At 35.2% G+C, this 12605-nt stretch overlaps 2 protein-coding genes across 2 annotated transcripts; both read right to left on the bottom strand.

Moving 5' to 3' along the window:
- Window positions 1-891: 891 nt before the first annotated feature.
- LOC126184155 (uncharacterized) lies at window positions 892-1239 on the bottom strand. The gene has a single exon (XM_049926523.1). It carries the CDS (start codon window positions 1237-1239, stop codon window positions 892-894), a length of 348 nt encoding a protein of 115 aa, XP_049782480.1.
- A 568-nt stretch (window positions 1240-1807) lies between these two features.
- LOC126184154 (uncharacterized) lies at window positions 1808-2484 on the bottom strand. Its single transcript, XM_049926522.1, has 2 exons — window positions 2002-2484; window positions 1808-1951 (listed from the first exon to the last, which is right to left on the bottom strand). Exons 1-2 carry the CDS (start codon window positions 2482-2484, stop codon window positions 1808-1810), a joined length of 627 nt encoding a protein of 208 aa, XP_049782479.1.
- Between the last annotated feature and the right edge of the window lie 10121 nt (window positions 2485-12605).

Below are 12605 nucleotides of genomic sequence, written 5' to 3'. Positions count from 1 at the left end.
ACATTCGCGATTTTGCCATATTCCCGTTTTTGCCATATTCGCCTCTTTGCCATATTCGCGTTTTTCCCATATTCGAGTTTTTCCCATATTCGCGTTTTTACCATTTTCGCGGTTTTCCCCTATTTGCGTTTTTCCTATATTTGTGTTTTTCCCATATTTGCGTTTTTCCCATATTTGCGTTTTTCCCATGTTTGCGTTTTTCCCATATTTGCGTTTTTCCCATATTTGCGTTTTCCCCATATTTGCGTTTTTGCCATATTTGCGTTTTTGCCATATTTGCGTTTTTGGCATATTTGCGTTTTTGCCATATTTCATTCTTTGGCATATTTGCGTTTTTGCCATATTTGCGTTTTTCCCATATTTGCGTTTTTGCCATATTCCCGTTTTTGCCATATTTCGTTTTTCATATATTTGCGTTTTTCCCATATTTGCGTTTTTCCCATATTTGCGTTTTTCCCATATTTGCGTCTTTGCCATATTTGCGTCTTTGCCATATTTGCGTCTTTGCCACATGTGTGTCTTTGCCACATTTGCGTCTTTGCCACATTTGTGTCTTTGCCACATTTGCGTCTTTGCCACATTTACGTCTTTGCCATATTTGCGTCTTTCCATATCTTCGTCTTTACCATATTTGCGTCTTTGCCATATTTTCGTCTTTGCCATACTTGCGTTTTTCCCATATTTGCGTTTTTCCTATATTTGCGTTTTTCCCATGTATGCGTTTCTCCCATGTATGCGTTTTTCCCATGTATGCGTTTTTCCCATATTTGCGTTTTTCCCATATTTGCGTTTTTCCCATATTTGCGTTTTTGCTATATTTGCGTTTTTCCCATATTTGCGTTTTTCCCATATTTGCTGTTTTCCCATATTTGCGTTTTTCCCATATTTGCGTTATTCCCATACTTGCGTTTTTCCAATATTTGCGTTTTTCCCATACTTGCGTTTTTCCCATATTTGCGTTTTTCCCATATTTGCGTTTCCCATATTTGCATTTTTCCCATATTTGCGTTTTCCCCATACTTGGGTTTTTCCCATATTTGCATTTTCTCCATATTTGCGTTTTCCCCATATTTCTGTTTTCCCTATTTTAGCGTTTTCCCCATATTTCCGTTTTCCCCACATTTGCGTTTTCCCCATATTTGCGTTTTCCCCATATTTGCGTTTTCCCCATATTTGCGTATTCCCCATATTTGCGTTTTTCCCATATTTGCGTTTTTCCCATACTTGTGTTTTTCCCATATTTGCGTTTTTCCCCTATTTGCGTTTTTCCCATATTTGCGTTTTTCCATATTTTTGTTTTTCCCACATTTGCGTTTTTCCCATATTTGCGTTTTTCCCATATTTGCGTTTTTCCCATATTTGCGTTTTTCCTATATTTGCGTTTGTCCCATATTTGCGTTTGTCCCATATTTTCGTATTTCCCATATTTGCGTTTTTCTCATTTTTGCGTTTTTCCCATTTTTGCGTTTTTCCCATATTTGCGTTTTTGCCATATTTGCGTTTTTGCCATATTTTCGTTTTTGCCATATTTGCGTTTTTGCCATATTTGCGTTTCTGCCATATTTGCGTTTTTCCCATATTTATGTTTTTCCCATATTTACGTTTTTTCCATATTTGCGTTTTTGCCATATTCGAGTTTTCGCCATATTCGCGTTTTTGCCGTATTTGCGTTTTTGCAATAATTGCTTCTTTGCCATATTTGCGTTTTTCACATATTTGCGTTTTTGATATATTTGCAATTAGCCATATTTTGGTTTTTCTCATATTTGGGTTTTTCCAATATTTGCGTTTTAACCATATTTGGGTTTTAACCATATTTGCCTTTTTCCCAAATTTTTGTTTTTCCTATATTTGCGTTTTCCCCATATTTGCGTTCTTCCCATATTTGCGTTTTTCCCATATTTGCGTTTTTCCCATATTTGCGTTTCTCATATATTTCATGAACCTTTGACTATTCAGACTACATCCGACAACCGATTCTTTCCTCTTGTCAAGATGTACCACAAGTTTATCTTCTCCCATATTTGCGTTTTTCCCATATTTGCGTTTTTCCCATATTTGCGTTTTTCTCATATTTGCGTTTTTCCCATTTTTGCGTTTCTGCCATATTTGCATTTTTCCCATATTTACGTTTTTCCCATATTTACGTTCTTTCCATATTTGCGTTTTTGCCATATTCGCGTTTTTGCCATATTTGCGTTTTTGCCATATTTGCGTTTTTGCCATATTTGCGTTTTTGCCATATTTCCTTCTTTGGCATATTTGCGTTTTTGCCATATTTGCGTTTTTCCCATATTTGCGTTTTTGCCATATTTGCGTTTTTGCCATATTTTGTTTTTCATATATTTGCGTTTTTCCCATATTTGCGTTTTTCCCATATTTGCATCTTTGCCATATTTGCGTCTTTGCCATATTCGCGTCTTTGGCATATTTGCGTCTTTGCCACATGTGTGCGTCTTTGCCACATTTGCGTCTTTGCCACATTTGCGTCTTTGCCACATTTGCGTCTTTGCCACATTTACGTCTTTGCCATATTTGCGTCTTTGCCATATCTTCGTCTTTGCCATATTTGCGTCTTTGCCATATTTTCGTCTTTGCCATAGTTGCGTTTTTCCCTTATTTGCGTTTTTCCTATATTTGCGTTTTTCCCATGTATGCGTTTTTCCCATGTATGCGTTTTTCCCATGTATGCGTTTTTCCCATATTTGCGTTTTCCCCATATTTGCGTTTTACCCATATTTGCGTTTTTGCCATATTTGCGTTTTTCCCATATTTGCGTTTTTCCCATATTTGCTTTTTTCCCATATTTGCGTTATTCCCATACTTGCGTTTATCCAATATTTGCGTTTTTAACATACTTGCGTTTTTCACATATTTGCGTTTTTCCCATATTTGCGTTTTTCCCATATTTGCGTTTTTCTCATATTTGCGTTTTTCCCATATTTGCGTTTTTCCCATATTTGCGGTTTTCCCTTATTTGCGTTTCTCCCATATTTGCGTTTTTGCCATACTCGCGTTTTTATCATATTCGCGTTTTTGTCATATTCGCGGTTTTGTCATATTCGCGTTTTTGTCATATTCGCGTTTTTGCCATATTCGCGTTTTTGCTTATCGCGTTTTTGCCATATTTGCATTTTTGCCATATTTGCTATTTTCCATATTTGCTTTTTTGATATATTTGCTTTTTTGCCATATTTGCATTTTTGCCATATTTGCATTTTGCCATATTTACATTTTTGCCATATTTGCTTTTTTCCCATATTCGCCTTTTTGCCATATTTGCGTATTTGCCATATTCGCATTTTTGCCATATTCGCGTTTTTCCCATATTCGCGTTTAACCATATTCGCGTTTTTGCCATATTCGCGTTTTTACCATATTCGCGTTTTTCCCATATTCGCGTTTTTCCCATATTCGCATATTTCGCATATTCGCGTTTTTCCCCTATTTGCGTTTTTCCCATATTTGCGTTTTTCCATATTTTCGTTTTTCCCATATTTGCGTTTTTCCCATATTAGCGTTTCTCATATATTTCGTGATCCTTTGACTATGTAGACTATGTCCTACCAACCAAATCTTTCCTCTTGTCAAGTTGTACCACAAGTTTATTTTCTCCCATATTTGCATTATTCCCATATTTGCGTTTTTCCCATATTTGCGGTTTTCCAATATTTGCGGTTTTGCCACATTTTTTTCCCATATTTCCGTTTTTCCCATATTTGCGATTTGTCATATTTGCGATTTGCCATATTTGCGTTTTTGACATATTTGTTTATTTGCCATAATTGCATTTCTGCCATATTTGCGGTTTTGCCATATTTGCATTTATGCCATATTTGCGTTTCTGCCATATCTGGGTCTTTGCCATATCTCCATTTTTGCCATATTTCCGTTATTGCCTTATTTCCGTTTTTTCCATATTTTCGTTTTTTCCATATTTTTGGTTTTGTCATATTTGCGATTTTCCCATATTTACGTTTTTCCCATATTTGCGTTTTTGCCATATTTCCGTTTTTGCCATATTTCCGTTTTTGTCATATTTCCGTTTTTCCTATATTTGCGATTTTCCCATATTTGCGTTTTTGCCATATTTGCGTTTTTGCCATATTTGCGTTTTTGCCATATTTGCGTTTTTCCTATATTTGCGTTTTTCCCATATTTGGGTTTTTCCTTTATTTGCGTTTTAACCATATTTATGTTTTAACCATATTTGCGTTTTTCCCATGTTTGTGTTTTTCCTATATTTGCGTTTTTCCTATATTTGCGTTTTTCCCATATTTGCGTTTTTCCCATATTTGCGTTTTTCCCATATTTGCGTTTTTTCCGTATTTGCATTTTTCCCATTTTTGCGATTTTTTAATATTTGCGTTTTTCTGATATTTGCGTTTTTCCGATATTTGCCTTTTCCAGATATTTGCGTTTTTCCGATATTTGCTTTTTTCCGATATTTGCGTTTTTCCCATATTTGAGTTTTTCTCATATTTGAGTTTTCCCCACATTTGTGTTTTCCCCATATTTGCGTCTTTCACATATTTGCGTCTTTCCCATATTTGCGTCTTTCCAATATTTGCGTCTTTCCCATATTTGCGTCTTTGCCATATTTGTGTCTTTGCCATATTTGCATATTTGCCATATTTGCGTCTTTGCCATATTTCCGTTTTTGCCATATTTCCGTTATTGCCTTATTTCCGTTTTTTCCATATTTTTGGTTTTGCCATATTTCCGTTTTTGCCATATTTCCATTTTTGTCATATTTCCGTTTTTCCTATATTTGCGTTTTTGCTATATTTGCGTTTTTACCATATTTGCGTCTTTGCCATATTTGCGTTTTTGCCATATTTACGTTTTTGCCCTATTTGTGTTTTTGCCATGTTTGCGTTTTTGCCATATTTGCGTTTTTGCCCTATTTGCGTTTTTGCCATATTTGCGTTTTTCCCATATTTGCGTTTTTGCCATATTTGCGTTTTTGCCATATTTGCGTTTTTGCCATATTTGCGTTTTTGCCATATCTGCGTTTTTCCTATATTTGCGTTTTTCCCATATTTTGGTTTTTCCTTTATTTGCGTTTTAACCATATTTATGTATTAACCATATTTGCGTTTTTCCCATATTTGTTTTTTTCCTATATTTGCGTTTTTCCTATATTTGCGTTTTTCCCATATTCGCGTTTTTCCCATATTCGCATATTTCGCATATTCGCGTTTTTCCCCTATTTGCGTTTTTCCCATATTTGCGTTTTTCCCATATTTGCGTTTTTCCCATATTAGCGTTTCTCATATATTTCGTGATCCTTTGACTATTTAGACTATGTCCTACCAACCAAATCTTTCCTCTTGTCAAGTTGTACCACAAGTTTATTTTCTCCCATATTTGCATTATTCCCATATTTGCGTTTTTCCCATATTTGCGGTTTTCCAATATTTGCGGTTTTGCCACATTTTTTTCCCATATTTCCGTTTTTCCCATATTTGCGATTTGTCATATTTGCGATTTGCCATATTTGCGTTTTTGACATATTTGTTTATTTGCCATAATTGCATTTCTGCCATATTTGCGGTTTTGCCATATTTGCATTTATGCCATATTTGCGTTTCTGCCATATCTGGGTCTTTGCCATATCTCCATTTTTGCCATATTTCCGTTATTGCCTTATTTCCGTTTTTTCCATATTTTCGTTTTTTCCATATTTTTGGTTTTGTCATATTTGCGATTTTCCCATATTTACGTTTTTCCCATATTTGCGTTTTTGCCATATTTCCGTTTTTGCCATATTTCCGTTTTTGTCATATTTCCGTTTTTCCTATATTTGCGATTTTCCCATATTTGCGTTTTTGCCATATTTGCGTTTTTGCCATATTTGCGTTTTTGCCATATTTGCGTTTTTCCTATATTTGCGTTTTTCCCATATTTGGGTTTTTCCTTTATTTGCGTTTTAACCATATTTATGTTTTAACCATATTTGCGTTTTTCCCATGTTTGTGTTTTTCCTATATTTGCGTTTTTCCTATATTTGCGTTTTTCCCATATTTGCGTTTTTCCCATATTTGCGTTTTTCCCATATTTGCGTTTTTTCCGTATTTGCATTTTTCCCATTTTTGCGATTTTTTAATATTTGCGTTTTTCTGATATTTGCGTTTTTCCGATATTTGCCTTTTCCAGATATTTGCGTTTTTCCGATATTTGCTTTTTTCCGATATTTGCGTTTTTCCCATATTTGAGTTTTTCTCATATTTGAGTTTTCCCCACATTTGTGTTTTCCCCATATTTGCGTCTTTCACATATTTGCGTCTTTCCCATATTTGCGTCTTTCCAATATTTGCGTCTTTCCCATATTTGCGTCTTTGCCATATTTGTGTCTTTGCCATATTTGCATATTTGCCATATTTGCGTCTTTGCCATATTTCCGTTTTTGCCATATTTCCGTTATTGCCTTATTTCCGTTTTTTCCATATTTTTGGTTTTGCCATATTTCCGTTTTTGCCATATTTCCATTTTTGTCATATTTCCGTTTTTCCTATATTTGCGTTTTTGCTATATTTGCGTTTTTGCCATATTTGCGTCTTTGCCATATTTGCGTTTTTGCCATATTTACGTTTTTGCCCTATTTGTGTTTTTGCCATGTTTGCGTTTTTGCCATATTTGCGTTTTTGCCCTATTTGCGTTTTTGCCATATTTGCGTTTTTCCCATATTTGCGTTTTTGCCATATTTGCGTTTTTGCCATATTTGCGTTTTTGCCATATTTGCGTTTTTGCCATATCTGCGTTTTTCCTATATTTGCGTTTTTCCCATATTTGGGTTTTTCCTTTATTTGCGTTTTAACCATATTTATGTATTAACCATATTTGCGTTTTTCCCATATTTGTTTTTTTCCTATATTTGCGTTTTTCCTATATTTGCGTTTTTCCCATATTTGCGTTTTTCCCATATTTGCGTTTTTCCCATATTTGCGTATTTTCCATATTTGCATTTTTCCCATTTTTGCGATTTTTAAATAATTGCGTTTCTCTGATAATTCCGTTTTTCCGATATTTGCCTTTTTCCGATATTTGCGTTTTTCCGATATATGCTTTTTTCCGATATTTGCGTTTTTCCCATATTTGCGTTTTTCTCATATTTGCGATTTCCCCATATTTGCGTTTTCCCCATATTTCTGTTATCCCCATATTTGTGTCTTTCCCATATTTGCGTCTTTCCCATATTTGCGTCTTTCCCATTTTGAGTCTTTCCCATATTTGCGTATTTGCCATATTTGAATCTTTGCCATATTTGCGTATTTGCCATATTTGCGTCTTTGCCATATTTGCATCATTGCCATATTTGCGTCTTTGCCATATTTGTGTCTTTGCCATATTTGCGTCTTTGCCATATTTGCGTCTTTGCCATATTTGCGTTTTTCCCATATTTGCGTTTTTCCATTATTTGCGTTTTTCCCATATTTGCGTTTTTCCCATATTTGCGTTTTTCCCATATTTGCGTTTTTCCTATATTTGCGTTTGTCCTATATTTGCGTTTGTCCCATATTTGCATATTTCCCATATTTGCTTTTTTCCCATTTTTGCGTTTTTCCCATTTTTGCGTTTTTCCCATATTTGCGTTTTTGCCATATTTGCATTTTTGCCATATTTTCGTTTTTGCCATATCTGCTTTTTTGCCATATTTGCGTTTCTGCCATATTTGCGTTTTTCCCATATTTACGTTTTTCCCAAATTTACGTTTTTTCCATATTTGCGTTTTTGCCATATTCGCGTTTTGGCCATATTCGCATTTTTGCCATATTCGCGTTTTTGCCATATTTGCTTCTTTGTCATATTTGCGTTTTTCACATATTTGCGTTTTTGATATATTTGCGTTTAGCCATATTTTGGTTTTTCTCATATTTGGGTTTATCCTATATTTGCGTTTTAACCATATTTGGGTTTTAACCATATTTGTGTTTTTCCCATATTTGTGTTTTTCCTATATTTGCGTTTTTCCCATATTTGCGTTCTTCCCATATTTGCGTTTTTCCCATATTTGCGTTTTTCCCATATTTGCGTTTCTCATATATTTCGTGTACCTTTGACTATTCAGACTACGTCCGACCAACCGATTCTTTCCTCTTGTCAAGTTGTACCACAAGTTTATCTTCTCCCATATTTGCGTTTTTCCCATATTTGCGATTTTCCCATATTTGCGTTTTTCCCATATTTGCGTTTATCCCATACTTGCGTTTTTCCCATATTTGCGTTTTTCCATATTTGCTTTTTTCCCATTTTTGCGTTTTTCCCATATTTGCAATTTTCCCATATTTGCGAGTTTCCCATATTTGCGTTTTACCCATATTTGCGTTTTTGATATATTTGCGTTTTTCCCATATTTGCGTTTTTGCCATATTTGCGTTTTTGCCATATTTTCGTTTTTGCCCTATTTGCGTTTTTGCCATATTTGCGTTTCTGCCATATTTGCGTTTTTCCCATATTTACGTTTTTCCCATATTTACGTTTTTTCCATATTTGCGTTTTTGCCATATACGGATTTGTGCCATATTCGCGTTTTTGCCATATTCGCGATTTTGTCATATTTGCTTCTTTGCCATATTTGCGTTTTTCACATATTTCCGTTTTTGATATATTTGCGTTTAGCCATATTTTGGTTTTTCTCATATTTGGGTTTTTCCTATATTTCCGTTTTAACCATATTTGGGTTTTAACCATATCTGCGTTTTTCCCATATTTGTGTTTTTCCTATATTTGCGTTTTTTTCCATATTTGCGTTTTTCCCATGCTTGCGTTTTTCCCATATTTGCGTTTTTCCATATTTGCGTTTTTCCCATATTTGCGATTTTCCCATATTTGCGTTTTTCCCATAATTGCGTTTTTGCCATATTTGCGTTTCTGCTATATTTGCGTCTTTGCCATATTTCCGTTATTGCCTTATTTCCGCTTTTGCCATATTTTCGTTTTTGCCATATTTCCGTTTTTGTCATATTTCCGTTTTTGTCATAATTCCGTTTTTGCTATATTTGCGTTTTTGCTATATTTGCGTTTTTGCCATATTTGCGTCTTTTCCATATATGCGTTTTTTCCATATTTGCGTTTTTGCATTATTTGCGTTTTTGCCATATTTGTGTTTTTGCCATATTTGCGTTTTTGCCATATTTGCGTTTTTCCCACATTTGCGTTTTTCCCATATTTGCGTTTTTCCCATATTTGCGTTTTCCCCATATTTGCGTTTTCCCCATATTTGCGTTTCTCATATATTTCGTGAACCTTTGACTCTTCAGACTATGTCATACCAACCGATTCTTTCCGCTTGTCGGATTGTATCACAAGTTTATCTTCTCCCATATTTGCATTTTTCCCATATTTGCATTTTTCCCATATTTGCGTTTTCCCCATATTTGGGTTTTTCCCATATGTGCGTTTTTCCCATATTTGCGTTTTTCCCATATTTGCGTTTTTCCCATATTTGCGTTCTTCCCATATTTGCGTTTATCCCATATTTGCGGTTTTCCCATATCTGCGTTTTTCCCGTATTTGCGTTTTTCCCATATCTGCGTTTTTCCCATATTTGTGTTTTTCCCATATTTGCCTTTTGCCTATATTTGCGTTTTTCCCGTATTTGCGTTTCTCCCCTATTTTCGTGTTTCCCATATTCGCGTTTTTGCCATATTCGCGTTTTTGCCATAATCGCGTTTTTGCCATATTCGCGTTTTTGCCATATTCGCGTTTTCGCCATATTCGCCTATTTGCCATATTCGCCTATTTGCCATTTTCGCGTTTTTGCCATATTCGCGTTTTTGCCATATTCGCGATTTTCCCATATTCGCGTTTTCCCTTATTTGAGTTTTTCCCATATTTGCGTTTTTCCCATATTTGCGTTGTTCCCATATTTGCGTTTTTCCCATATTTGCGTTTTTCCCATATCTGCCTTTTTCCCATATTTGCGTTTTCCCCATATCTGCGTTTTTCCCATATTTGCGTTTTTCCCATATTTGCGTTTTGCCTATATTTGCGCTTTTCCCATATTTGCGTTTTTCCCATATTTGCATATTTCCCTTATTTGCGTTTCTCCCCTATTTGCGTGTTTCCCATATTCGCGTTTTTGCCATATTCGCATTTTTGTCATTTTCACGTTCTGCCATATTCGCGTTTTTGCCATATTCGCGTTTTTGCCATATTCGCCTATTTGCCATATTCGCCTTTTTGCCATTTTCGCGTGTTTGCGATATTCGCGTTTTTGCCATATTCGCGTTTTTCCATATTCGCGTTTTTCCCATATTTGCGTTTTTGCCATATTCACGTTTTTGCCATATTCGCGTTTCTCCCATATTCGCGTTTTTCCCATATTTCCGTTTTTCCCATATTTGCGTTTTCCCCATATTTGCGTTTTTCCCATATTTGCGTTTTTCCCATATTTGCGTTTCTCATATATTTCGTGAACCTCTGACTATTCAGACTATGTCCTACCAACCGATTCTTTCCTCATGACAAGTTGTACCACAAGTTTATCTTCTCACATATTTGCATTTTTCCCATATTTGCGATTTTCCCATATTTGCGATTTTCCCATATTTGCGAATTTCCCATATTTGCAATTTTTACATATTTGCTTTTTTCCCATATTTGCGTTTTTCCCATATTTGCGTTTTTCCCATATTTGCGTTTATCCCATATTTGCGTTTATCCCATATTTGCGTTTATCCCATATTTGCGTTTTTCCCATATATGCGTTTTTCCCATATTTGCGTTTCTCATATATTCCGTTATCCTTTGACTATTTAAACTATGTCCTACCAACCAAATCTTTCGTCTTGTCAAGTTGTACCACAAGTTTTTCTTCACCCATATTTGCATTTTTCCCTTATTTGTGTTTTTCCCGTATTTGCGTTTTTCCTATATTTGCGTTTCTGCCATATTTGCGTTTTTCCCATATTTGCGTTTTTGCCATATTTGCGTTTTTGCCATATTTTCGTTTTTGCCATATTTGCGTTTTTGCCATATTTGCGTTTCTGCCATATTTGCGTTTTTCCCATATTTACGTTTTTCCCATATTTACGTTTTTTCCATATTTGCGTTTTTGCCATATACGCGTTTTTGCCATATTCGCGTTTTTGCCATATTCGCGATTTTGTCATATTTGCTTCTTTGCCATATTTGCGTTTTTCACATATTTCCGTTTTTGATATATTTGCGTTTAGCCATATTTTGGTTTTTCTCATATTTGGGTTTTTCCTATGTTTCCGTTTTAACCATATTTGGGTTTTAACCATATCTGCGTTTTTCCCATATTTGTGTTTTTCCTATATTTGCGTTTTTTCCATATTTGCGTTTTTCCCATACTTACGTTTTTCCCATATTTGCGTTTTTCCATATTTGCGTTTTTCCCATAATTGCGTTTTTCCCATATTTGCGTTTTTCCCCTATTTGCGATTTTCGCATATTTGCGTTTTTCCCATAATTGCGTTTTTGCCATATTTGCGTTTCTGCTATATTTGCGTCTTGGCCATATTTCCGTTATTGCCTTATTTCCGCTTTTGCCATATTTTCGTTTTTGCCATATTTCCGTTTTTGTCATATTTCCGTTTTTGTCATAATTCCGTTTTTGCTATATTTGCGTTTTTGCTATATTTGCGTTTTTGCCATATTTGCGTCTTTTCCATATATGCGTTTTTCCATATTTGCGTTTTTGCATTATTTGCGTTTTTGCCATATTTGTGTTTTTGCCATATTTGCGTTTTTGCCATATTTGTGTTTTTCCCATATTTGCGTTTTTCCCATATTTGCGTTTTTCCCATATTTGCGTTTTTCCCATATTTGCGTTTTCCCCATATTTGCGTTTTCCCCATATTTGCGTTTCTCATATATTTCGTGAACCTTTGACTCTTCAGACTGTGTCATACCAACCGATTCTTTCCGCTTGTCCTATTTGTATCACAAGTTTATCTTCTCCCATATTTGCATTTTTCCCATATTTGCATTTCTCCCATATTTGCGTTTTCCCCATATTTGGGTTTTTCCCATATGTGCGTTTTTCCCATATTTGCGTTTTTCCCATATTTGCGTTTTTCCCATATTTGCGTTCTTCCCATATTTGCGTTTATCCCATATTTGCGTTTTTCCCATATCAGCGTTTTTCCCATATTTGCGTTTTTCCCATATCTGCGTTTTTCCCATATTTGTGTTTTTCCCATATTTGCCTTTTGCCTGTATTTGCGATTTTCCCGTATTTGCGTTTCTCCCCTATTTTCGTGTCTCCCATATTCGCGTTTTTGCCATATTCGCGTTTTTGCCATATTCGCGTCTTTGCCATATTCGCGTTTTTGCCATATTCGCGTTTTTGCCATATTCGCCTATTTGCCATATTCGCCTATTTGCCATTTTCTCGTTTTTGCCATTTTCGCGTTTTTGCCATATTCGCATTTTTCCCATATTCGCGTTTTTCCCATATTTGCGTTGTTCCCATATTTGCGTTTTTCCCATATTTGCGTTTTTCCCATATCTGCGTTTTTCCCATATTTGCGTTTTCCCCATATCTGCGTTTTTCCCATATTTGCGTTTTTCCCATATTTGCGTTTTGCCTATATTTGCGCTTTTCTTATATTTGCGTTTTTCCCATATTTGCA

This window comes from Schistocerca cancellata, chromosome 4 (assembly GCF_023864275.1).
Source record: "Schistocerca cancellata isolate TAMUIC-IGC-003103 chromosome 4, iqSchCanc2.1, whole genome shotgun sequence".
Classification (NCBI taxonomy): domain Eukaryota; kingdom Metazoa; phylum Arthropoda; class Insecta; order Orthoptera; family Acrididae; genus Schistocerca; species Schistocerca cancellata.
The sequence above is the reverse complement of the archived record's forward strand: the minus strand, read 5'-3'. Positions and strand labels throughout refer to the sequence as shown.